The following is a 23,052-nucleotide window of genomic DNA, read 5'->3' as shown; positions in this document are numbered from 1 at the left end:
ATGGGGCACCTGGGTGGCTTGGTTGGTTAAACCTGACTTCGGCTCAGGTCATGGTCTCGCGGTTCGTGGGTTCAAGCCCCGCGTTGGGCTCTGTGCTGACAGCTCAGAGCCTGGAGCCTGCTTCCGATTCTGTGTCCCCCTCTCTCTGCCCCTCCCGCTCGTGCTCTCTCTCGCTCTCAAAAATAAACAAACGTTAAAAAAAAAAAGGAACTTCTCACACGTTATTACAACTTTCTGTCAAACGTCAAAGAGCAGCAAGCTCTGAAGTCAGCAACTCTGCGTCCTGAGCCTCATGCCTATTATGTGGCGGAAGGCGCAGAAATACAATTAGCAAATGAACATGTCCAACCCACCTCTGTGGCGACACGCAGACAACAGGAACCGTAACAACTCGAAACAGAACTTTAATAAGTCAGAGTGTGGTTGAGGACTTCGGGGTTGAATGGGTGAGGCCACAGGAACAGAGGAAGTGATCAGTAGGCTGTCTGAGACTGCTGCTGGCGGTAGCCACCCCGGCGCATGTAGCCCTCGTTTTTGCGGTAGCCGTCCTTCTGGTCTGCAGCACGGGGGAGGAGGTGAATGACAGTGAAGAGGCAGGAAGGGGACCAGCACCCTGGGAGAGCAGAGAAACAGAACCACTTACCTCGGAAATAGCCACCGTAGGTCCCCTGCTTGTGGTCAAACACCCGCTCATTATTTTCCACCAGGCTGCCCAGCTTCTCGGCCAGCTGCAGAGCCAGGTTCTGTTGGGCGGTGGGCTCGGTGCGATGCATCACCACGGTCTGCGTCGGCTGGTCCAGGGAGGCCTGATGGGAGGGAGAGAGAGAACGGACACGACACAGGTCTCCAAGCTGACTGGAGATCTCCACTGGAACTCCCCATGACTCCACCTGCCTGCCCATTTATCACCCTGGCCCTTACCATCAACTCCTCGTTAATGATCATCTTGCTGATGATGGAGTGCACGGTGGGCAGGTCCAGTTCAAACATGTCAGACAAGGTCTCCATGCTGTGGAGAAGCAAGGCAGGAAGCAGGGAGCAATTAGGAGCTTTGACTACGAAAGCTGGGCCCCCTGTACCTCCTCGGGGCCCATCCTACCTGATGGAGTCATAGACACTGCTGTAGGTGAAGAGGTAGGTCCGCAGTGACTCTTCCTGGATCTTCCTGTGGGGAGAAGGGAAAAAGGGGGAACATCTCCACTAAAGGAGACCAACCAGTCTTGTCTTCCCCACCCACCATGGCCTTCCTTTCCGCTCACCTAACCAGCATGGTTCGGACTTTGTCAGCCTCAGGAAAAAGGTCCCACACTTTGCCATTCATCTTTTCATTGATGATGAAACTGTGGCAGGTCTTCCAGTCGCCCATCTTCATAGCTTTGGAGGCAGCCACCACATGTTCCCTCATTGACTCAGGGGGACCTGAAAGGTTGGGAATGGGGCAGGGCTTAGGGAAGCTTGGCAACATAGCTCCCACCTTGGGCACTATTCAAGGAGGAACACTGGACAAGAGAGCAAACAACCAGACTGGGACTCTCCCAGCTCCCCATTAAATAGCCGTGTGATTGCAGAAATCACTTAACATCAGAATACGTTTATTTGGACTAAATCAGTTTATGACACGCGTCAGGACTGGTGAGTGCCTTGAAAATGTTGGCAAATTGTTGCGCCTATCCTCATGTATATCTTCCCAGGGAAAGGTCCCCAGCTTTCATCAGGTTCTTAGGAGGTTTTTTGACCTAAAACAATTTCTAATATCTCAGCTGGAAAAACAGTTACCAAACTTCATTCCTTCTTATACTACCTTCATGATTTTGAACAGATCTGTATATCACACTGTTCAGCTAATTTTTCCTTAAAGACAAGCCAGGAAGAGAAAACGTGGCAAACAAGAGTCACAGGAATTCCGAGTTGACAGGCAAGTGCAAAAACTCTTAGGACTGGAAATGGATGGTAGGTATGAAGAAACATGAACATGGCAGAACCTGGAACAGACAGCAAGCTCTCAAAGGTATAATAGATCAGCCCCAAAGAGAAATGTATGAATAAGGCTAAGAGAACACACTTCTGGTCAGCTTCTACCCTGTGACTTTTAAAAGAGGCAAAGTTAGAGGTTCAAAGAGTATTTCTCTACAAAACGAACAGTAGTGCAGAGCGGAGATAGAAACCGCCTTTTGGTTTTAGACAGTAATAGAGAGGCAGGGACTGTAGTGAACCAGAGAGCCATAAGTGATGCTGGAAACAGACTTTCACTATAAATTTTCCAATTAAAAGAAAACAAAGTTTCACTACACAAGGCAGACAAAATTTGTAAAAGGGGCACCTGCAGTTAACACAACCAGTAGAAGACAGAACTGAGGGGATGTGGCTGTGGACAGTAAGCTTGGTCCCTCACCAAGTCCTTCAGGCACCAACCCCACCAGAAGGGCACCATTCCTTTCCCAGTGAAATCACATCCCATTCAATCCCTGGACTGATCGATCAGACCTTCAAGTGATCAAAGGAGCCAATGTTAGATTTTCAAATGCCAAAGGTCTAGTTGGGTTGGTAGAAAATAATGTGCACAAAAGGAAAAACGAGAAAAAAAGAAAGATTAGAGAGACACATATCAGCTGTGTTAACCTTGGGTTAACTTGGTTAACCAACCAAGACTTGGGTTAAGTCACTTAACCCCCATGCCTCAGGAAACAAGAAGTTAATAATGGTACCCATATCACACAGTTATTACTAATGACAATTAAGTGTATTATTTATAAAACAGTATCGTTATTTGGAAAACACTTAAAACAGTGCCAGGCAGAAAAAAGGTACTATGTAAGTTTGTGTTAAATAAAAAATATCATTGGAGTCAGGTCATGGAGAGTTTAACTTAGTTAAGGAGGCTGGACTTTATTCCATAGACAATGAAGAACTCTGGAAGGTACTGGGGGTGCATAACATCATAAATTTGGTAGAAAGATAATGCTGAGGGGGTGCTTGGGTGGCTCAGATGGTTAAGAGTCCAACTCTTGACCTCAGCTCAGGTCTTGATCTGAGGGTCATGAATTCAAGCCCCACACTGGCTCCACGCTGGGCGTGGAGCCTACTTAAAAAAAAAAAGATAATGCTGGGAAACATCGACTGAAGAGAAGAATGACAGGAAATAAGGAGCTTAATCTGTAAGCTAAGACACCGTATCCCACAGCAAGAGACTGCAGAGACTATTGAGTAAAAGGAACACTTCTAGGTTACACGTGGAGAGATCATTCCATCAGACAGAATCATCTCGGGTGAAAGTTATTCCCTTTAGCTTCTCGTAATCCTCTGAATAAAGGGGAAGCGACGGCCCAATGAGAGGAGTCTGTGGCACCGCAGAGCCCCACACTCACCCAGCAAGGGCTGCCGCTCGCCCACGCGCAGCTGGTGATGGAACTGCTTGCTGATCATGCGCCGGCGGGCATCACTCTCGTGGGCAGCCATGTAAGGGATCTCCAGGAGCATGGCAGACACCAGATACACGCACTCCAGCAGCTCCAGGTTGATGTGCAGGTGGAAGGGCACCTGCCGGCGCCGCTCCACCTTCTCCTGCTCCTGGTTGCGCTCCTGCAGGCTGCGCAGCAGCAGACCCTGGCCCAGGAGCTCCTTGGCCCGGCCGCTTGACTGAATGTCCAGCAGGGCGTTGTGGGCGTCCTTGGTCAGGCCTTGGCGGAAAGCACATATGCCCAGCTGCACCATGGTGCGGTTGTACAGGATCTGGGGACAAAGGGCAATGCACTCAGAAGTGACAACCATGAGGCAAGCTGTTCATCTGCTCAAGAAATCTACATTGAGCACCCACTGGTGCCGGGCACCGGGCTGTGGGCCGGGACAGGGAGCAAAACACGCAACTCGCTATCCTTCCACGGAGCTTACATTCTAGGGATAAGGGTATGGAGGACAAAATAACCACAGCATGCAGACAGTGACTCATGCCAAGGAGAAAAACAGAAGAGAGAGTTAAGAAGGGAGTCTGGGTGGTGGCGGTGGTGGTAGGAACTCACAATTTTTCCATAGGATAACCAGGGAAGGTCTCATTTTGAAGGTAAAGTTTAAATAGAAACCTGACAGAAAAAGTCATGCAGATATCTGGGAGAAGAGTATTCTAGAAAAAAAGGAAAAGTCAATGCAAAGGCTTTATGGAAGAACTGTGCCAGGTGCACTCAAGGAACAAGGAGTGTGATTCAGCCCGAGCCAGTAAAGATGTGAGCATAAACTGGATAGGCAAGCACATGGCCCTGGAAGCCACGTTAAGGATGTTGAGATGGGAAACCATGGGAAGGTTCTGAGAAAACAGGTGGTATAATCTGACTTAATGAGGTTAACCCTGGCTGCTGTAGGGAAGGGAAGGAAAGTAAGAGCAGAAGCAGACACCAGGACGATGACAGTGGCTCAGGCCAGAGGGGAGCGATGGAAGTAACGAGTGGTCAGGTATGGACTCTGAACAGGAACGGCTGGGGAATGAGACGTGGCACACGAGAGAAAAATAAGAATTAACGACTCCGAGGCTTCTGGCCTAGGCAACTGAAAATATGGACTTGCCACTAATTAAGACGAAGATTTCAGGTGGTGCAGATTTTTGGGGGTGGGGGCAGATAAACTCTTTATTGTAACAACAGTATACAGGTCAGTATCAGTCATGAACACAGATGCAAAGAGCCTGAAAAAATATTAGCAAACAAAATGCAGCAATAGATGAATGACATAATATATCATGATCAACGGGAATGTATCTCTGGAATGAAAAGCTGATACAAAAATCTAAAACCATGGTTACTCACCCTATGAACACAATAAAGGAGAAATCATTGCATCATTTCAGCAGATGCAGAAAAAGCTCTGGACAAAATTCAACATCTATTTAGGACAAAAATTCTTGGTCAGCTAGAATCAGAAAAAAACTTCCTCAATCTGAGAAAATGTACCTACAAAAATGCTACTGCTAACATCACACTCAGTGGTAAAATGCTGACTGCTCCCCTAAGGCTGGGGGGCAAGACAAGGTGCTTGCTCTCAGTACTTCTACTCAGCACTAAGTACTGGAAATTTGAGTTACCACAACATGGCAAGAAATAAAAAAGGAAAGTCCTACTAAAGACTGACATAGTAATATAACTGTCTACATGTACGTGACGTGAGTGCTTTAGCAGAAAATCTTAAGGATTATCTATTGAATGCTAAACCAAATAAGTGAATTTAGCCCAACAGATGCATTCAAGGCCAAAATACAAAAATGAATTTTTTTTTTTATATACAAGTAGTTAATTAGCAATTAGAAACTGAGATAAAAAACAAGTCCATTTACACAGCATTGAAACTCATAACATTCAGGAATAATTTCTTAGAAGATGTGTAATGCATGTACAGTGAAATCCACAGAACACTGCAGAAACAAATAAAACAAAAAGATAAAGTGTTTAGATCCAAAGGTTCGATGTTGTTAAGATGTCAGTCCTCTCAAAATTCATTTACATAAAATTCCAGCAGGCATTTTTGTGGAAATTGACAAGAGAATTTGAAGATTTATGTGGAAATGCAAAGGTCACAGAATACTCAAAGCATCTTAAAAAAGAACAAAGTGGGAAGACTCTTACTACCTGACTTGGGAGACTTACTCTACAGGCAGAGGAATCAAAACACTGTGGGACTTGCCTAAGGACAGAGATGAATGAAGGAAACAAAACAAAAATATACTAACTTCATACCATATATCAAAATCATAGATCTAAACGTGAAAGCTAAGACTTTTAAGAACTTAAAAAAAAAAAAGTATCTTCATGAACTGCAAAGATTTCATTAGATAGGCTCCCGAAAGTAGTAAGCATTAAAAAAACCCTGATAAATTAGACTACACCACAAGACATGGTGTTAAAAATGAACAGGCAGACCACAGACAGGAACAAAATATTTGGAAAACATTTATATGACAAAGGACTGGTATCCAATAATAAAAAAATGGAACAATCCAATCTTCAAAATGGAGGATAGGGGAGGGGTGACCAGACATTTCACAAAAGAAGAGACATAAAGAGGGGCACCAGGGTGGCTCAGTCGGTTAAGCGTCCGACTTTGGCTCAGGTCATGATCTCATGGTTTGAATTGACTCCTGCTTCGGGTTCTGTGCTGTCAGAGCAGAGCCTACTTTGAATCCTCTGTCTCCCTCTCTCTCTGTCCCCAACCCCTTCTTGCATGCGCGCGTGCACACTCTCTCTCAAACATAAACAAAAGTTAAAAAAAAAAAAAAGACAAAGAACCAATAAACATGAAAAAGTACTCAACTTCAGGTTTTGAGGGAGATACAATTCAGTGCCATAATGAGATACTACCACATAACGACCAACGTGGCTTATATTAAGACTGAAAATGCCAAATATCGTCAAGGACTATAATATCCACACATTACGGCAGGAGTGTAAAGTGGCGTCGGCACTTTTGGGTTTCTAATGACTGGACACACACCTAAACTAGCACCCAGCAATTCTACTCTTAACCATTTACCCAGGAGAAAACATACAACCACACAAAGGCTTATAAATGCTCATAACAGCTTCTTTATAATAGCCCCATACTGGAAACAGACGAGGCATCTACCAAGAAGAAAACACATCAAGAACTTGTGATAAATTCATACGCTGGAATAAAAGAGAACAAATGGAAGCGCTGTTTAAAAACCGCCACCGCTCGGGTTCACCATGGACTCACCACGTCAATACTGCTTCACTGTTTCAAATACGCACTTACAGGATCTGCACCTAGATGAAACCGCACTCCTATGTGAAAACGTTCCCCACTACTGCCACACGCATAGAGGTCCTAACACATCACCCTGCATCTGGGTCCCGTCTTTCCTCAGTTTAACAACTTGCTACCGTTCTCCTATTAAAATAAGAGCTCTCCTAATGCTCTGAACTAGACATGCAGTAGGGATGAAAAATGTTAGCTGAACCCAAAGCTCCATCCCAGAGGACTCCAGTGGTGTCAGAATAGGAAACAATATGCTAATGTGCAGGGGGATCAGAGAATGCTGGCATCTGGGAAGGACCAAGCGCCCGCTCACGTCTTCACCAGCCAGAGAGGTGACTAACCTGGCCGAGCCATTCTGCCTCCAGACAGGGGCCTGGCCTGGTCTTCTCTTTGCCACCGGGGCCAGAGCGCCTCTTTCCCATCCTACCTGTACTGGCGGATCCGCATGCTGAATGTTGTCCTGTAGGTGGCTCATGAGCATGAGGTCGCGGGCCTGGTACCAGCGGGAGTGCAGAGCGTGGTGGTAGATATGGCAGAGGATGGCGCACGTGCGGATACGGTCTGTGCGGTCCTTGGCGTAGATGTACTTGCACAGCCTCTCCATCAGCACAGCGGAGTCCTCGCCCTCGTTTTCTGCCTGGTCTTGCTCAGACTGGGGGGAGGGGTGGGATGTTGTTGAAAGAAAAGCACCGTAGAGACAATGGCTCAGGCCTCCGCGATCAAAGGTGAGACACTGTGCAGCCTCCGTCTAGTCCCTCCAAGTCTCCCTCCCTGCTCCACCCCAGAGAATTCCCAGGGAACAGATCTGCCAGGAAGTCCTGACAGGCACTTCCGTCCCGCTGTGACTTGGCTGCTAAGACTCACCTTCGAGGAGCCCTCAGGGGGGGTAAGCTGCCGCTGATGGGCCTTGTAGTCAAACTTGTAGTAGGTGTGGAGGATGCGCCTCAGATAGATGCGACAGATCTCCTCAGTGGTGCCCTTCTCCTCCAGGTAGCGCTGCACGCGCTCAATGATGGCACACACCTGCGCCTCATCCTTCAGGTGCTCCACGTACTCTGGAAAGGAGGGCGTCCCTCATCTCAGCCAGGCACCCGCCTTTCCTAATCGTGTGTCCCCGACCAACCCAGTTAGCTCTATGTGGTTTCTGCGCCCATCAGCAAAGTCTCCTCACGGTGCCCTGAAAACAGCATCCCCTCCCTGGACACACCAAAGTCGCTTTCCATTCCCGTCAGGTGTGCTCTTCCGATGAACCTCTCCCCATGCTGACGGCCCCTGTTTTCTGTCACCTTCTCCAGCCATGATCTAGAACTGTCTCATTTATTTACTTACTGAAATGGCTTTCTCCTTTCTCCAGCACCAAAATGTAAGCTCCATGCGCCTGAAAGGCCTCTGGCTGACTTGTTCATCACTACACGCCTGACCCAGGGGACATGTGGGCACACTCCAATTTCACGGAGTAAGTGTCCTGTATTTCCCCCAACCCAAATGCCTCTGGATCCAAGCTAAGCAAAGTGAACTGAGGCAAGACCCCAAGGATTTTCAAAGTGTAGTCCCCAGACAGCAGCATCACCTGGGAACATGTAAGAAATGCAAAATTTGGAGCCCCTTCCCCAGATCTACTGAATCAGAAGTGATGGGGGTGGGGCCTAGCATCTTCCCAGGTCATGTGTGTGAATGCTGGGCTAAGTAAGGGCTGGCTCCCTAGACACTCTGCTAATATAATCCTTTGTTTATTCCCTACATCTTTCCTCTAACTGATGCCCACGCTTGCACAGGCTCACCTTGGGAGTGAGGATCAGTATTTTGCATTATTTTGGTAAATTCTTCATCCATTCGTTCCACCAGGGTTAGGATACAGCCACGGACACGCAGTGGCTGAAAAGGAGGTAGAGGAGGAGCAAATAAATTAGCCCAGATCTCAGTGCCAGACTTCAACCCTCCTGTCTCCACTGAGCCTTCCCAAGGAAAAAACATACACCTCCAATTAGCCTCCAATTTCTCTCTTTACCTGGTCAACATTGTGCAGGTTCTCACTCTCTTCCAGAATGTTCTCTCCAACAAAGATGTTGGGGTTTGCAAACAGGATGTCCATGAGCTCATTGATGCAGTCTAGGCACTTCTGCCACATCTCAGGCTGCAAGAGATCAGACGGCAGTCAGAGGTGTGAAGGTGGAAGAAATGGAGGCCTCCCAAGAGCTCCTTCACCAGGAATCCACGGGGCCTTCAACTACCAAGACTGCTTCAACAGCCCTCGAGTTTTAAGACACTAGGCACCCCACACCCCCAACCCACCAGCTCAGCTCTGTGATGGTTCTTCATTGCCCTCACCTTCATGTACGTGGCCAGGTTTGGGTTGTAGTCATAGAGAGAGGCGATGATATTGAACTTGATCTTGACTATGACACCCTCTCCCAGGTTGTTTTCAGATGCAATCTGAACGAGCAGCTGTAGCAGCTCAATCTGGGCTGCACTGGAGGGGAGCACAGGTGGGGGAGGCATTGGAGACAAATCAAAACCCTCCTCCTGTCACGCAATGTGCCCTCTGCCAACAAGCAAGGCAGTGTCATTCCCACTAACCCCCTAACCTCACCACCCGCGTCCTTGCTTCTCCTTTATAAATTCCAAACAGAAGCAGCAATAACACTAACAATCCGCCATCCTCTTTAGGCACCAAATAACTAAAGAGAGCATCATTTCCGTTTTACAGATGAGCAAACAATCCCAAAAGGTTGACTGGTTTAAGATCAAAGAGAGAGTCAATAGCAGAAAATGGACCGGTAAGTTCCACATATACCATTCCTTCAACTATAGCCACATACAGATCTTCCCAAAACAGCACTATTTCCCCACTAATCTCTACCTGTGTCTTAAAAGAAAAAGAGCATTCCCAGTCCAGGCCCGTGAATCTTACCGATCAGTTCCCTTCTTGCCTCGTGCCTGTAGGATCTCATTCAGTTTCTTGATGACAACAGCATGGGTGATCTCAGTTCCCTTGGCAAACATTTTTGGTTTCTCCTAGGCAACACATGTCCCATCATTCTTGCCCTAACTTTTCTCCCAAGCCCTGAGTGGGGCGGGGAGACAGCTGTATGCTCTACCAAACCATTTCCCAATTCATCTTGATACTACCGTCCTCACCTTAACAAGGGGCACACCCCCCCGGACCCTTTCCCACTCTCCGCCGTCATTGTCCTCCTCCTCCTCATCCAGGCGCTTAGATTTCCTATCGTGCTTCTTCTTGGCTTTGTCCTCTCGTTTCTTCTCGGCCGCCTTCTTGTCCTCCTCGGTGGTAGGGGCCCTGCCAGGAGACATGGGAGAAGGTGAAAGATTAGTCCCAGTCCACCTCTGAGGCTGCTTCTTCCCATGAACTTCCCCTTTCCCTCCATCCAGCCCTGGGTTCAAGTTACAATCTGTGAGAATGAGCTTGAGTTAACCATAACCAAAGCAAGGACTATCAAGCTTGTGAACTTGACAGGCCACTTACCAAGGTCTGTCACCATATCACACCCACTAAGAAACTCTTATGGCGGAAACAGTGTGGCCTGGTCTAATGAGGTAGAGGGGTCCACCCAGCCGTGGGAGACACAAAAGCAGCCTGCCATGTTGTCCCATAGCTAACCTCTCAGGTTTTCCAGAAAAACCTATATTGATAAGCTATGTAGTTGTCTTTTAATACTAGTTGCTCTATCCAGACTGATCTTTTCACCAGCCACCAACTAATCAGTTTGAACTTAATGTAAAAAAACTGCTGTTCCTAGACTGTCTGCTCCCTGCTTATGACAATTAACCTAAGTTCTGAATTTAAAAAACAATAGTGTAAGACAAGAAAATTCTCCCACAAAAGTGAAAAAGATCAGTGGCTACCCCAAAGTGGTCTTAAGCCACTTGGTGTCTGAAACCATCTCCAGGTTTTAATACTTATCTAATGAAATACAAACCCCAAATCAGAGAAAAGTTATCACAAACTTTACATAGATACTAACAAAAAAATCTTTCCAGTCTCAAAAGATAGTCAAATTATCGACAGAGAGGGCACATAAGCAGGGGAAAGGAGCAGAAGGAGAGAGAGAATCTTAAGCAGGCTCCACGCCAATACGGGGCTTGATCCTACAACCCTAGGATCGTGACCTGCGCTGAAATTAACAGTCGGATTTTCAACCAACTGAGCCATCCAGGCACCCCATCAACTGCCATTTAGACATCTAAAAATAAATTTTGGGGTACCTGTGGGGTACCTGGGTGGCTTAGTCGACTGAGTGTCCAACTTCGGCTCAGGTCATGATCTCGAGGTTCATGAGTTTCATCTCTGTATCAGGCTTGCTGGTGTCAGTGCAGAGCCTGCTTGGGATCCTCTGTCCCCCTCTCTCTGCCCCTCCCCCACTTGCCCTCTCTCAAAAATAAACATTAAAAAAATTAATAAAAAATAAAAATAAATTTCATTTGAATTGTTTAAAAGGTCTGAATATATTTTAGAAATAGTTTATACACTTGCCAGCTGGATTAAACTTTTCCCCTTGCCAAAGGACGTACGCCAGAACTCTTAACAGCTTGTTTGTTTTCTCTCCATACTACTGCCATACTAATGATAAAGCTCACTTTATAGGTAAAATACTTTGCAAACATGCAAAGTATGTTCATTAAACTGAAATCTCTTGGTCATATCAACTCTAAAGTTCTGAGAAGATCAAAAAACCTAATGCTATTTAAAAACCAATGCAGCTTAAACTTCCAAAGACCTTCATCTTTCTCAGCCTAAAGTTTTACTCCTAACCCTGAGGGTGTTGGGATTTATACTTCAAAAACACAACGAACTCTTAACCTATGAAAAAAAAAATTTTTTTAAGATTTTATTTTTAAGTAATCTCTACACCCAACATGGGGCTCAAACTCACAACCCTCAGGTCAACAGTGGCACACTCCGATTGAGCCAACCAGGCACCCCTTCTCACCCTACGAAATTCTAACTGAAAGACTAAAACTTGGCTTGACCTCTCTACTATGACAGATAACACATTGGTATATTCACATGTTATTAGAAATTACCAAAAAACTAATGCTTATGTTCTCAGTTATACATCCAACAGAGACAAGCTACTGTTGCAAAAGAGCATCACCAAATACACTTCTACTTAAACACACGGCCAAGAGACTAAAGATGTGTTTGTTTGTTTTAATGTTTATTATTTTTGAGAGAGAGAGACAGGATCTGAAGCAGACTCTGTCCTGAGAGCAGAAAGCCTGATGCGGGGCTTGAACTCACAAACCACGAGATCATGACCTGAGCCAAAGTCGGACACTTAACTGACTGAGCCACCCAGGTGCCCCAAGACTAAAGATATATTAATCTTTTTTGCCTTTTTTCTCCACTGCTAACCTTTTGACAATTAAGTATTATCTAAATTTCAAAAAAATCTTGATAGCTCACTGTTGGAAGGTCATCAAAAGGATAAGACTACCAGTTTACCCTTGAGCTGGACACAGGCAACAGGAGGCTCCTTACCCTCTCCCCTGTCCTTGCAACGTACATTCTGCCCACCATTCCCACTGTGGGGGCCGTTTCCAGAATGCAACCTTGTGAGTGATGTGTTAAGACCATCTGGACTGTATATGTGACACTATCACGTTAAGACCTCTATCTATACTTTTATGATTCAGGTGGGCGGGTGCGGAGATAAAAGTAGTCTCGTAGCCTCCCAAGAGAAGTCTTGTATATGAGTCCCTTTGCTTATTAAACCTGCCACATACCAACCTGGAATCATCTGCCTCTTTCCTTGGTCTTTCCCTGTCCTCCATGTACAGAGACTGGTTTCAGATTTCACCCTCAGAACTCCCAAGGTTGTTGTGAACCAATACATCTAACATGGCAGGTAGTCAATAAATATTTGTGGAATGAATGGAAAAAAAAAAGTCTAACTTGGCAATTTATCAGAAGGGATTTAAGACATTAGATTTCATTAGTCTGTACTTAAGAATTCCTACCCCAATTATAAATTCAGAAACATTACTGTATAATCTGTCATTTACCTCTAACGTGGTCCATACAGCAAATTAAATACACATTTTATTTTTTTTTTAAATTTTTTTTTTCAACGTTTTTTTTTTTATTTATTTTTGGGACAGAGAGAGACAGAGCATGAACGGGGGAGGGGCAGAGAGAGAGGGAGACACAGAATCGGAAACAGGCTCCAGGCTCCGAGCCACCAGCCCAGAGCCCGACGCGGGGCTCGAACTCACGGACCGCGAGATCGTGACCTGGCTGAAGTCGGACGCTTAACCGACTGCGCCACCCAGGCGCCCCTAAATACACATTTTAGCCCCAACCTCATGTTAATTTCCTTAGCTAAGAATTAATTAACCCTAAATAAATACCATAATAAAGTCAAGACTATAATAAAAACGTGCAATGAATAACATCTTATTGTACCTGGACAAATACTCTGAAAAATAATTAAGAGAAAAGCAAGGGCGCCTGGTTGGCTCAGTTGGTTGAGCGCCCAACTTTGGCTCAGGTCATGATCTCACAGTTTGTGGGTTTGAGACCCACATCAGGCTCTGTGCTGACAGCTCAGAGCCTGGAGCCTGCTTTGGATTCTGTGTCTCTGTCTGTGATTCTCTGTCTCTCTGGCCCTCCCCCACTCGTGCTTGGTCTGTCTCTCAAAAATAATGGAAGGAAGGAAGGAAGGAAGGAAGGAAGGAAGGAAGGAAGGAAGGAAGGAAGGAAAAAGAAAAAGAGAAAGAGAAAGAGAAAGAAAGAAAAAGAAAGAAAGGAAAAAGCCACTTGTGGGGCGCCTGGGTGATTCAGTCGGTTCAGCGTCCAACTCTTGATTTTAGCTCAGGTCATGATCCCAGGATTGAGTGATCGAGTCCTGCATCCAGCCCCATGCTAAGCATGGAGCCTGCTTGGGATGCATTCTTTCTCTCTCTCTCCCCACCCCTTCCCCGTCTCACGTGCTCTCAGAAAATAAATAATAGAAAAAGAAAAGAAGCGACATGAGGAAAAAAGAAAAAAAAAGAAAAAAGGTATTTGATTTTAAAAGTTCACTATACTGGGGGACACCTGGATGGCTCAGTTGGTTAAACATCTGACTCTTGGTATCAGCTCAGGTCATGACCTTGTGGTCGTAAGATCAAGCCCCGCATGGGCTCCACACTAAGTGTGGAGTCTGCTTGGGATTCTCTCTCCCCCCCTGCCCCACTCACACATGCAAGAGTGTACATGCTCTCTTAAAATAAATATTAAAAAGAAAAAGTTCACTAAACTGGGGTGCCTGGGTAGCTCAGTCCATTAAACGTCATTTTGAAAAAAATTTTTTTTTTAAATGTTTACTTATTTTTGAGAGAGACAGAGACAGAATGTGAGTGGGTTAGGGGCAGAGAGAGGGAGACACAGAAGCAGAAGCAGGCTCCAGGCTGTGAGCTGTCAGCACAGAGCCCGACATGGGGCTCGAACTCACGAGCTGTGAGATCATGACCTCAGCCGAAGTCGGACGCTCAACCGACTGAGCCACCCAGGCGCCCCTAAGCGTCATTTTGGCTCAGGTCACGATCTCATGATTCATGGGTTTGAGCCCCATGTCAGGCTTGGTGCTGAAAGTGCAGTCTGCTTGAATTCTCTCTCTGCCCCCCCACCCCCAAACTTAAAAAAAAAAATTCAGAGCTTCTTTTTTTTTCTTTAAAAAAAAATTTTTTTTTTTCAACGTTTATTTATTTTTGGGACAGAGAGAGACAGAGCATGAACGGGGGAGGGGCAGAGAGAGAGGGAGACACAGAATCGGAAACAGGCTCCAGGCTCTGAGCCATCAGCCCAGAGCCCGACGCGGGGCTCGAACTCACGGACCGCGAGATCGTGACCTGGCTGAAGTCGGACGCTTAACCGACTGCGCCACCCAGGCGCCCCGAGAGCTGCTTCTTTATAAAACATAGACTCTTGTGTTTCTTATAAGATCTTTGATTGTCCTCATATTTTCTGCCCAAAGCCACTACCTAATATCCAGGTGCCTTAATGTCGCTAGACATGAAGAGACAACGTCTCATGAAAAAGAGACAAACTCTTGAGATTAAATCCATTCCTTTATATGCTTGTTTTAATCAGAGAAACGAAAGCTGACGGGTAACTGGGTGGCTCAGTCGGTTAAGCGTCCAACTCCTGATTTCGGCTCAGGTGAGCATCTCTCAGTTGTGACAACAGAGCCCCGAGTGAGCTGGAGCACTGAGCATGAAGCCTGCTCTCCCTTTCTCTCTGTCCCTCCCCCTCTCTCACGCACTCATGCTCTTTCTCTCAAAATAAATAAATTTAAGACATTGAAAAAAAAACAAAGCTGAGAGATTCTGAGAAAAAGGGTATATAGACTGGCTTACTATGGAGATGGTGAAAAAGGATCCTGCAAACATTATGGAAAAACTATCATGCTTCTAGAAAACCCATTAACAACTAACACTAATGCTGGTTGGCTTAGTTAATGAGAAAATACATGCAATCAGAATTCACTGTTCCATATCATCTGTGGTTTTTGTCTTTCTCCTTGTTCCTTTTTCTTATTTAGATCTTTTTCTTTTTCTTGGTTGGAAGTCAATCTTAAAAACTGGTCTTGTGTGGGGTGCCTGGGTGGCTCAGTTGGTTGAGTATCCGACTTTGGCTTAGGTCACGATCTCAGTTTGTGGGTTCGAGCCCTGCATTGGGCTCTGTGCTGACAGCTCAGAGTCTGGAGCCTGTTTCGGATTCTGTGTCTCCCTCTCTCTCTGCCCCTCCTATGCTCGTGCTGTCTCTCTCTCTCAAAAACAAAAATAAACATTAAAAATGGAAAAAAAACTTTTTTAATTGATCTTGTGATACAAGTAAAACAGTGTCTCTGGATTATTCTTTGACATTATGAAGTCAAACTCAATGTCAAAGACCTCTGAGGATCCTATAGTTAACCCGACCTCTGTCAACTGGAATTTTAACTAAATCTAATTTTAGGTGTTTTTTGGGCTAGGTATACAAAATAAAATTTCATGTTTAAAAAAATATGCATCAAGGGTAATCTCCAAAAGGATAGGATGTAACTCCCAAGCCAGTAGAGAAACAAACTGAGAAGAAAAAAGACAATCTAGAAATGGGTTAAAAAGTAGGAAAAAAGTGAGAAGTAAAAGAATGAATTTAATCTCAAAATAATTATTCTGAGTGAAAGAAGCCAAATCCCTCCCAATCAAGTAACATACTGTGATTCCATTTATGTAAAAGTCTAGAAAACGCGAACTTTTCTAGGGATAGAAAGCAAATCAGTGGTTGCCCAGGGAAAGGGAGGGGGGCTGGTTGCCAGAAAGATGACGGCATGATTGGGGTTTTGGAATGTTCAGCCCCACCATGACCACTAAGATGGGAAGAAGGGCTGGAGAGACTGACATCAATGACTTAATCCATCATGCTAAGGTAATGAAACCTCCACCAAAATCCCTAAGTGATGAAGTCTAGAAAGCTCCCTGGTTGGTGAATGTATCAAGGTACCAGGAACGAGGGGCACCCAGAGGGAACGGGAGCTCTGTGCCTGCTCTCCCATACTCTGCCCTACGCATCTCTTCCAACTGGCTGTTCCTGAGTTGTCCCCTCTAAAATAAATGGGCAATAGCAGGTAAAGTGCTTTCCCAAGTTCTTTGGGCTGTTCTAGCAAATTCTCAACTGAGGAGGGGGTTGTGGAAACTCTGAACTTACAGCTGGTTGGTCAGAAGTCCAGGAGCCAAACTTGGACTTGCCACTGGTGTCTGAGATGGGAGCAGTCTTGTGGGGTCTGCAGTTGACTCTGGGTAGTTTCAGAACCGAACTGCATGCTGAACACCACGCTGGTGTCCGGACAGTTGGAGAAAGTGGAAGGTGTGAAGAAAAAAAAACCCCACACGTATGGTGTCAGAAGTGTTGTGCGTAAACGCGTATCAGATATACATGTTCACTGGACTTGACCGGTCAAGGGGAGCACAGAATAAAAAATGCTTCCCAGACTAGCCTGTGCCTGGTCCTCTATAGTGTCAGGGAACTCACTACCTCCTAAAGCAACACAACCCTAACTTCTGAAAGCAGAACAAATCCCAAGAACAGCAACAGTTCCTATAGGAAAGCAACACTGTTACCAGTAAGCTCCACACTGCCAGGTGCACAGGGGCAGCTCTTCACCTTGACCTCAGAGGAATAAACAGAAGCCTATGGAGGTTCAGTGACGTAGCAAAGTTGACAGCTACCACAGGACTAAGGGCTGGAACCAGAATCCAAACCAGACTCCTTCCCCATTCCAAGACGGTCCCGGCCAAGTTCAGGAAGACTTGCTGCGGTCTCTGTTTTACACACTATGACGTTCTCAGGGAGAGGGGTCAGAGTGGCAGTGCCGTGTGCTGGCCCCAGGCTCAGCCACTTCCCTATGTCATCGTTCTTAGCTACCCTTGGAGGCAGGGTCAAGTAACCCTCATTTTAGATGAGAAAACCTGGAAAGGTTAAGGAGCTTGTCCAGTATCGCAGGCATGGCTGGCTGGTGCCAGAAAGAGATTCACACTCAGTCCACACGCAGGGAGTCATGTCCCGGTTAAATATTTGCCTCCGGGGCTTTCAAATCCCATCCTCAATCTCGTGAGACACATTAGCTTTGTGCCCTTAGCCACCCAACATACTTGATCCCGAGGTCCCCCCGCTGGCCTGAACAACCCGCAAGGATTCTGTGGAGAAAGCAACAGCCTTCAAGATGACGCCAGGCTTTCCCACCCTCCCCACTGTCGCCTGAAGCACCACTACTTTTCTTACTTCTTAAGGAATCTTGAGGCCAGCACGGTCTGTTTTCCTTCTTCCTCTTCTGAGTCTGAATCAGAAGATGTGGAACCCGTGTCCCAATCTTCATCATCCTCTGAATCTTCCGAGTCCTCATCTTCATCCTTACAGAAACAAGAGAATCGGCAGGAAGAAGATGAGGAGGCCGACTGGCCGACCCGCTCTGCCAGCTGACACACGTTCCAGAGTCTCTCAGGAGCAGAACACGAGTGGTCATTTGTGAATCGGCATATTAGGAGCTGGACTGGACCGCCAAGGCCCAGAGCGAAGGGCTGGCTTGCTCCAGGGACACACAGCTCCCCAGGGGCAGAGCTGGGCCCCGAATCTATTCTGTTCTCTTTGTCCCAGGTCGCTCAGTGCTCTAATCCAAGGGGAAGCCTGTTCCCAAACCGGACTCTACTAACCCCACCCCTCCCAGCCCTAGGGTTCTGGGAGTCTTCTCCCCAAAAACCCAAGAACGGTCCACAGGAGGCAAATCACCCTTCGTAGTCTCACCCTGGCTCTTACCTCCATTTTTTTGAGGAACTTGCGACTGTCTCCAGAAGGGGCTTCTGGTTTCTTCTTCAGGAAAGCTGCAGCGCTGACTCCATCCTCATCCTCATCCTCATCCGAAGAGGCTGGTGGCAGAGAGAGCCGGATGGTCAAGAGCAAAGCTGAGGGCAGCGAAGCAGCCAGGCCGAGGGAAGCCCCAGCTCTGGGCCTCTAACCGCCTGCAGTAAGGGGGTCCCCTCTCACCTTCTGAATCCTCCTCATTCTTCTCAGCATCTTCATCTGCAGACTGTTCAGGGTTCTTGACAAAGGGAAACGAGAGGATAATTCACGAGGCCTGCCAAGCACCACCCCGGCCTACCCCCTCACCCCAGAGAGTCGTGACCTGATTCCTTCCGTTTGCAAACACTTTTGTCTCACTCGTGGAGTCACCGTCCCCACAGGGCAGAAGGTCTGCCTCCAGCACCCCTACCTGCTTATAATTTGTAATATGGGACTCAAAATCTCGGTTGTATTTTCGGATCTTCTGACGCAGGGTGCTCAGGGCCTTGGCGTTGTTCTTGTTCATCTTCTTCTTCCCTTCCTTATCTTCCCACAGCTAAAGGAGAGGGCAGAAAGGGGGAAGAGGGGGCTGTGACTAAGCAGAATCTTCTTAAACTCCGGCTTCAGCACACCACTATGAGTTTTGCTATCTATACACCGTCTGTACTACTTACCAACCATATTTGTTATTATTTTAAAACAGATCCTTTGTGTATTACCACCAAAAGAAGAGAAGCCACAAATAAACAACATAAAAACAAATACGATTAAGATGCTTGACCGAAAAAGGTCCCTCTCCTCGCTTCATCCCCCCGTTTCTTATGTTCTAGGAAGTACCGTACACACAGCAAACAACCAAGAGGCAACAGGATCCCTGGAAGTGGGTTAGGAGCAGGTCCTAGGACCACGATCCCCTCTGGATCCACCCTTACCCACAGGAATCACACCTCATTAAGATAGTCCTCCAGGTCAGCCAGGATGCGGATGTAGAACCGGGGGACACCTTCCTTGTCCACGATGCTCTTAGCCTTCCCATATGCTTTCCCCAGGAGCTCAAACTCTTCCAGGCACTTGGTAACATCCCGGATCTTCATGGCATTACGGATGGTTCGGATGAGGTTGGTCAGCTCCTCAAACCTAGATCGGGAGCCCAAAATCACACTGGACATGCCCACCAACACCAGAAAAGCCACCACTGCTGCAGAGACTCCCCAGCACCCGGCCTCCCCCTGGCCTCACCTTTTGTCCTTGGCACTTCGGACAACTCTCTTGGTATCTTCTTCATCCTCACTGAGCAACAATGGCCTGTTTGAAACAACAGAGATCACTAAACTTCCCTTCCTGGCTCCAGTCTTTTCAAGTGATCTCTAGTTCCCTTCTCAGACGGGGACAGAAAAAAATGGAATTATTCAAGCCATCATACCACACTCACCCTTGACTCTTCCTCTTCAAAACTTGATCATATATAACTCCGTTATTGAAGCCTACTTCAAGACTGCCCTTTTGTCACTGTTGCATCTACAAAAATGACCATCCCCATCCTCTCAAAAATAAAGGTGCTTATTCACAGGATCAGAAAACTTATTACATGAAGACACAACTAACTAAGCACACACACACACACACAAAAGGTACCACAACTAGAATGAAAGGAAATGGCTTTAAGAAGGTGGTATTTGAATTAGATCACAGAAAGCAATGTTTCCCAGAGTGTGAGAGGCCAACGGCAAGGTTAAAGTCCTAATGGCTTTAACATCTCCATTACTAGCGCTTTTCTTTTTCTTTTTTTAATTAAAAAAAAAAAATTTTTTTTTGAGACAGAGAGAGACAGAGCATGAACGGGGGAGGGGCAGAGAGAGAGGGAGACACAGAATCCGAAGCAGGCTCCAGGCTCTGAGCCATCAGCCCAGAGCCCGACGCGGGGCTCGAACTCACGGACCACGAGATCGTGACCTGAGCTGAAGTTGGACGCTCAACCAACTGAGCCACCCAGGCGCCCCTCTAGCGCTTTTCTTTAATAAGACCACAGACAGCATTCAGCTGGCAACACACTTCCATTCTTTTCCTTCCATTTTATTAACCTTTCCAATTATTTTCTATGTTAGAAGTCATATTGGTTTTCCGATTGCGGCAATAATATAAAATCACATGCAGGTAGGTACACATGGGTACGTGTATGTGTTTTCAAACCGCACAGGGATATAAAAATCGTGAAGGTGACACGTGTGGGAAGGAAGTTGGAGAAACAACGTTCCACTGTTGCAAAAGACGCAAAGAATTTTAATTCGCAGAGATAGGGAAAGGGTATTTAAGAGAACACCCCCCCCTCTGAAAAAAAGGAAAATAATAGATCTTTAAATAGATGTTTATGAACCAGCCCACAACGCCAGGTGGCTGGGCTTCAGAGCCACATCAAGCAGCTCTGAAATACCAAACGAGCATTCTGGATTTCTTTTTGCGAGCAGCGTTTTTTAGCGGTCAGAATAACTACGACTTTTGTCGGAGACCCATGCCGAGCAGAGGAGACGTGGTACAGAGGCTGTGGACATATAAGCCAGTTAGGAAGCTGATGCAACAGACCCAGCCAGTGGGAAACCTCTGGCTCTATCCTTTGTACCCGGCGGGTGGTACACAATTCACAGCACCCCGAAGCATGAAGGCTGTCCCGCCAACACTACTGCTCTGGTTCCTCGAACTCTCGAGAACTCGCTCTCGCCACCTCCCCTCCCCACCTCTCCCACATACGCGGCCGTGCGGAGCCTGCCGAACGCCGCACGCCCCGACTGGTCACCCCCGCGCAGTACCCCCACTCACTGTTTGCCGTAGTTGCCCCCGACGGGTTTGGTGACGAGCTCCTCCCCTGACAGGGAGGACTCAGACTCGCTGTCCGAACCGGTGGTGAAAAACCGCGACATGGCGACGGGCTGAGAGGCTGCGGCGGGCGCAGCGGAACCTGTGGGAAAAGCCGGAGTCACAGGCCACAAGAAAGGACTGGGGTCGTCACCTCTAGACCCCCACCTCTCACTGTCCCCGCAAGTACCCCGACCCGCGACCCCTCCTCAAAGAACAAGGCCCAAGAAAAACACACCGTCGCAACTCGGGAGTCACACTGCGTACTCGGCACAGCGGAAACGGAAAGAGAGGGAAGGCGGGACGCTACGTCACTTCCAGGAGATGCTGCTGAACTACACCGGCGACTACAATTCCCAGTGGTCTTCGCGCCACTCAGGGGCGGAGACCGGCCTGACGTCACCTTGGCAGGCAAGGCCGTTCCTCAAGAGTCTCACAGCGTACTGCGCGATGTCGTCACGTTTTGTTACTCAGATACATCCTCACCCACCTCCTGCGGAATCATAATTTCAGGGCCGGGAGTTTACTTTTTTAAAGTGCCCACGTAATACTGATGAGCTGCTAGGTTTTGGAGCTAGGCTTAGAGCAAACTTCGAATCAGACTTTGGATTCAAATCCTAGCTCCACCGTTTTGTGTGAATTTAGGCAAATTTCCTGATCTCTCTGTGTTTCATTCTCCCCAAACTGTAAAATGACAATGATAGCACCTACCTCATGGGGTTGCATGAGAGTTAAATGGCTTCGTATATGTGAAGCATTTAGGGCAGTGCCTTGTACAAAATAAGCATGTAATAATTAGCTAGTATTCACTCATTATAACACAAATACGTATTTATCAAGCATTTATCATGAGCCAGCAGTGTTCAGTGAATAAGACAGAAATGGTCCCTAACTTCCCAAGGAACTCAGTCTAGTGGAGTGGCATAAATTAACAAGTAAACATAATTTCAGATAGTAATAAGCACCATAAAGATAAAGTAGCTGGTTAGGTGGGAAAGTTGTTTTGGATAGGAAGGTCAGGGCCTCTTTGAAGAGGTGACGTTTGAGTTGAGATCCAAATGACAAAAAGAAGGAAGCCATGCAGAAGGTCTTTCAGGGAAAGAGTGTTTGTAACTCTTCTTCTAGGAAAGAGAAACAGCAAGTGCAAACGTCCTGAGGCCAGGTTCTGGGAGTAAAGAGAATGTCAGTGTGCTATCAGCAAAGTGATCAGGCATTAATAGTTTAGATATGGACCATACCAGATCATTCAGGTCCTTCTAGTCCTGTGGATTTAAATCCGGGTGGATTGAAGAAACCATCATCAGGAGTTTTACCACCACAGGGACTGTCTTACATTTTTAAAGGTAGTTTCATTCATTCAGTATTTGCTGCATGTCTGGGCCCGTGTTTAGCATTGAAAGCACAGTGCTCCTCTGAAAAAAGTGGGAATTAGCAGCAGACTGAAGGGAAAGAAGGAGGCCACTTTGGGTAGGGAAAAGAGTGTGAAAATCCCAGAAACAGGAAAGCTCGGGCACATTTAGCGACTGGTATACTGGGATTAGAATGTGGCAGGGCCTCTCTGCACATCTTGGCCAGTCATCTCTGTTCTTCCCATCTCCCTCTCTCTCTCTGTCTCTCTCTCTCTTCCTCTCTCCTTCCCTCTCTCCCCACAGGTCCAGTTGATTCCGACATCAACTTCATCACCTCCGAGAACAGAAAAAGAGTGCATTGAAATTGCCAAGGGAGCCCAAGGTAAAGGGTGAAGGAGGTTGGGTGAGATAAAGATCAATGTCAGTGAGGATGAGGAAATGCAAATTAACACTAAAGGAAAGCTACTGATTTTAGCGTGGCTTCCTGTTTCTCCCCAGACCCTGATAATTTGCAAAAAAATCATCTCATACTGAATTTTTTTTAAACCAATCTTTTACTAAGTGATTATGAAAAATTTCAATTTAACAGGAAAGGGTTTTTTTAGTAAACTTTTTTTTGAAGTGTAACATAGGTTCAGATGAGTGACAGATACAGCTTGATGAATTTTTGTAAAGTGAGCAGACTTATAGAGCCAGCACTCACATCAAAACCAGAACATGACCAGAGCCCCCCACCCCACCTCTAAAGTCTGTTCTTCCATTCGCCTCCAGTTACTA

At 46.6% G+C, this 23,052-nt stretch overlaps 1 protein-coding gene across 1 annotated transcript; it reads right to left on the bottom strand.

The window, feature by feature from the left end:
• Positions 1 to 388: 388 nt before the first annotated feature.
• LOC112857116 (eukaryotic translation initiation factor 3 subunit C) lies at positions 389 to 21,256 on the bottom strand. Its single transcript, XM_025920409.2, has 21 exons — positions 21,165 to 21,256; positions 20,891 to 21,029; positions 19,316 to 19,381; positions 19,024 to 19,213; positions 18,507 to 18,632; positions 18,281 to 18,335; positions 18,053 to 18,162; positions 17,522 to 17,649; positions 9,895 to 10,054; positions 9,668 to 9,771; positions 9,085 to 9,226; positions 8,765 to 8,890; positions 8,538 to 8,631; positions 7,621 to 7,811; positions 7,184 to 7,408; positions 3,366 to 3,729; positions 1,260 to 1,419; positions 1,100 to 1,165; positions 922 to 1,009; positions 644 to 806; positions 389 to 556 (listed from the first exon to the last, which is right to left on the bottom strand). Exons 2-21 carry the CDS (start codon positions 20,989 to 20,991, stop codon positions 474 to 476), a joined length of 2,742 nt encoding a protein of 913 aa, XP_025776194.1. The 5' UTR covers positions 20,992 to 21,029; positions 21,165 to 21,256; the 3' UTR covers positions 389 to 473.
• Positions 21,257 to 23,052: the final 1,796 nt, after the last annotated feature.

The sequence above is a fragment of the Puma concolor genome, chromosome E3 (genome assembly GCF_028749965.1).
Source record: "Puma concolor isolate L17-30 chromosome E3, mPumCon1.1.hap2, whole genome shotgun sequence".
In the NCBI taxonomy this organism is placed as follows: Eukaryota; Metazoa; Chordata; class Mammalia; order Carnivora; family Felidae; genus Puma; species Puma concolor.
This window is presented reverse-complemented; position numbering and strand designations above follow the sequence as displayed.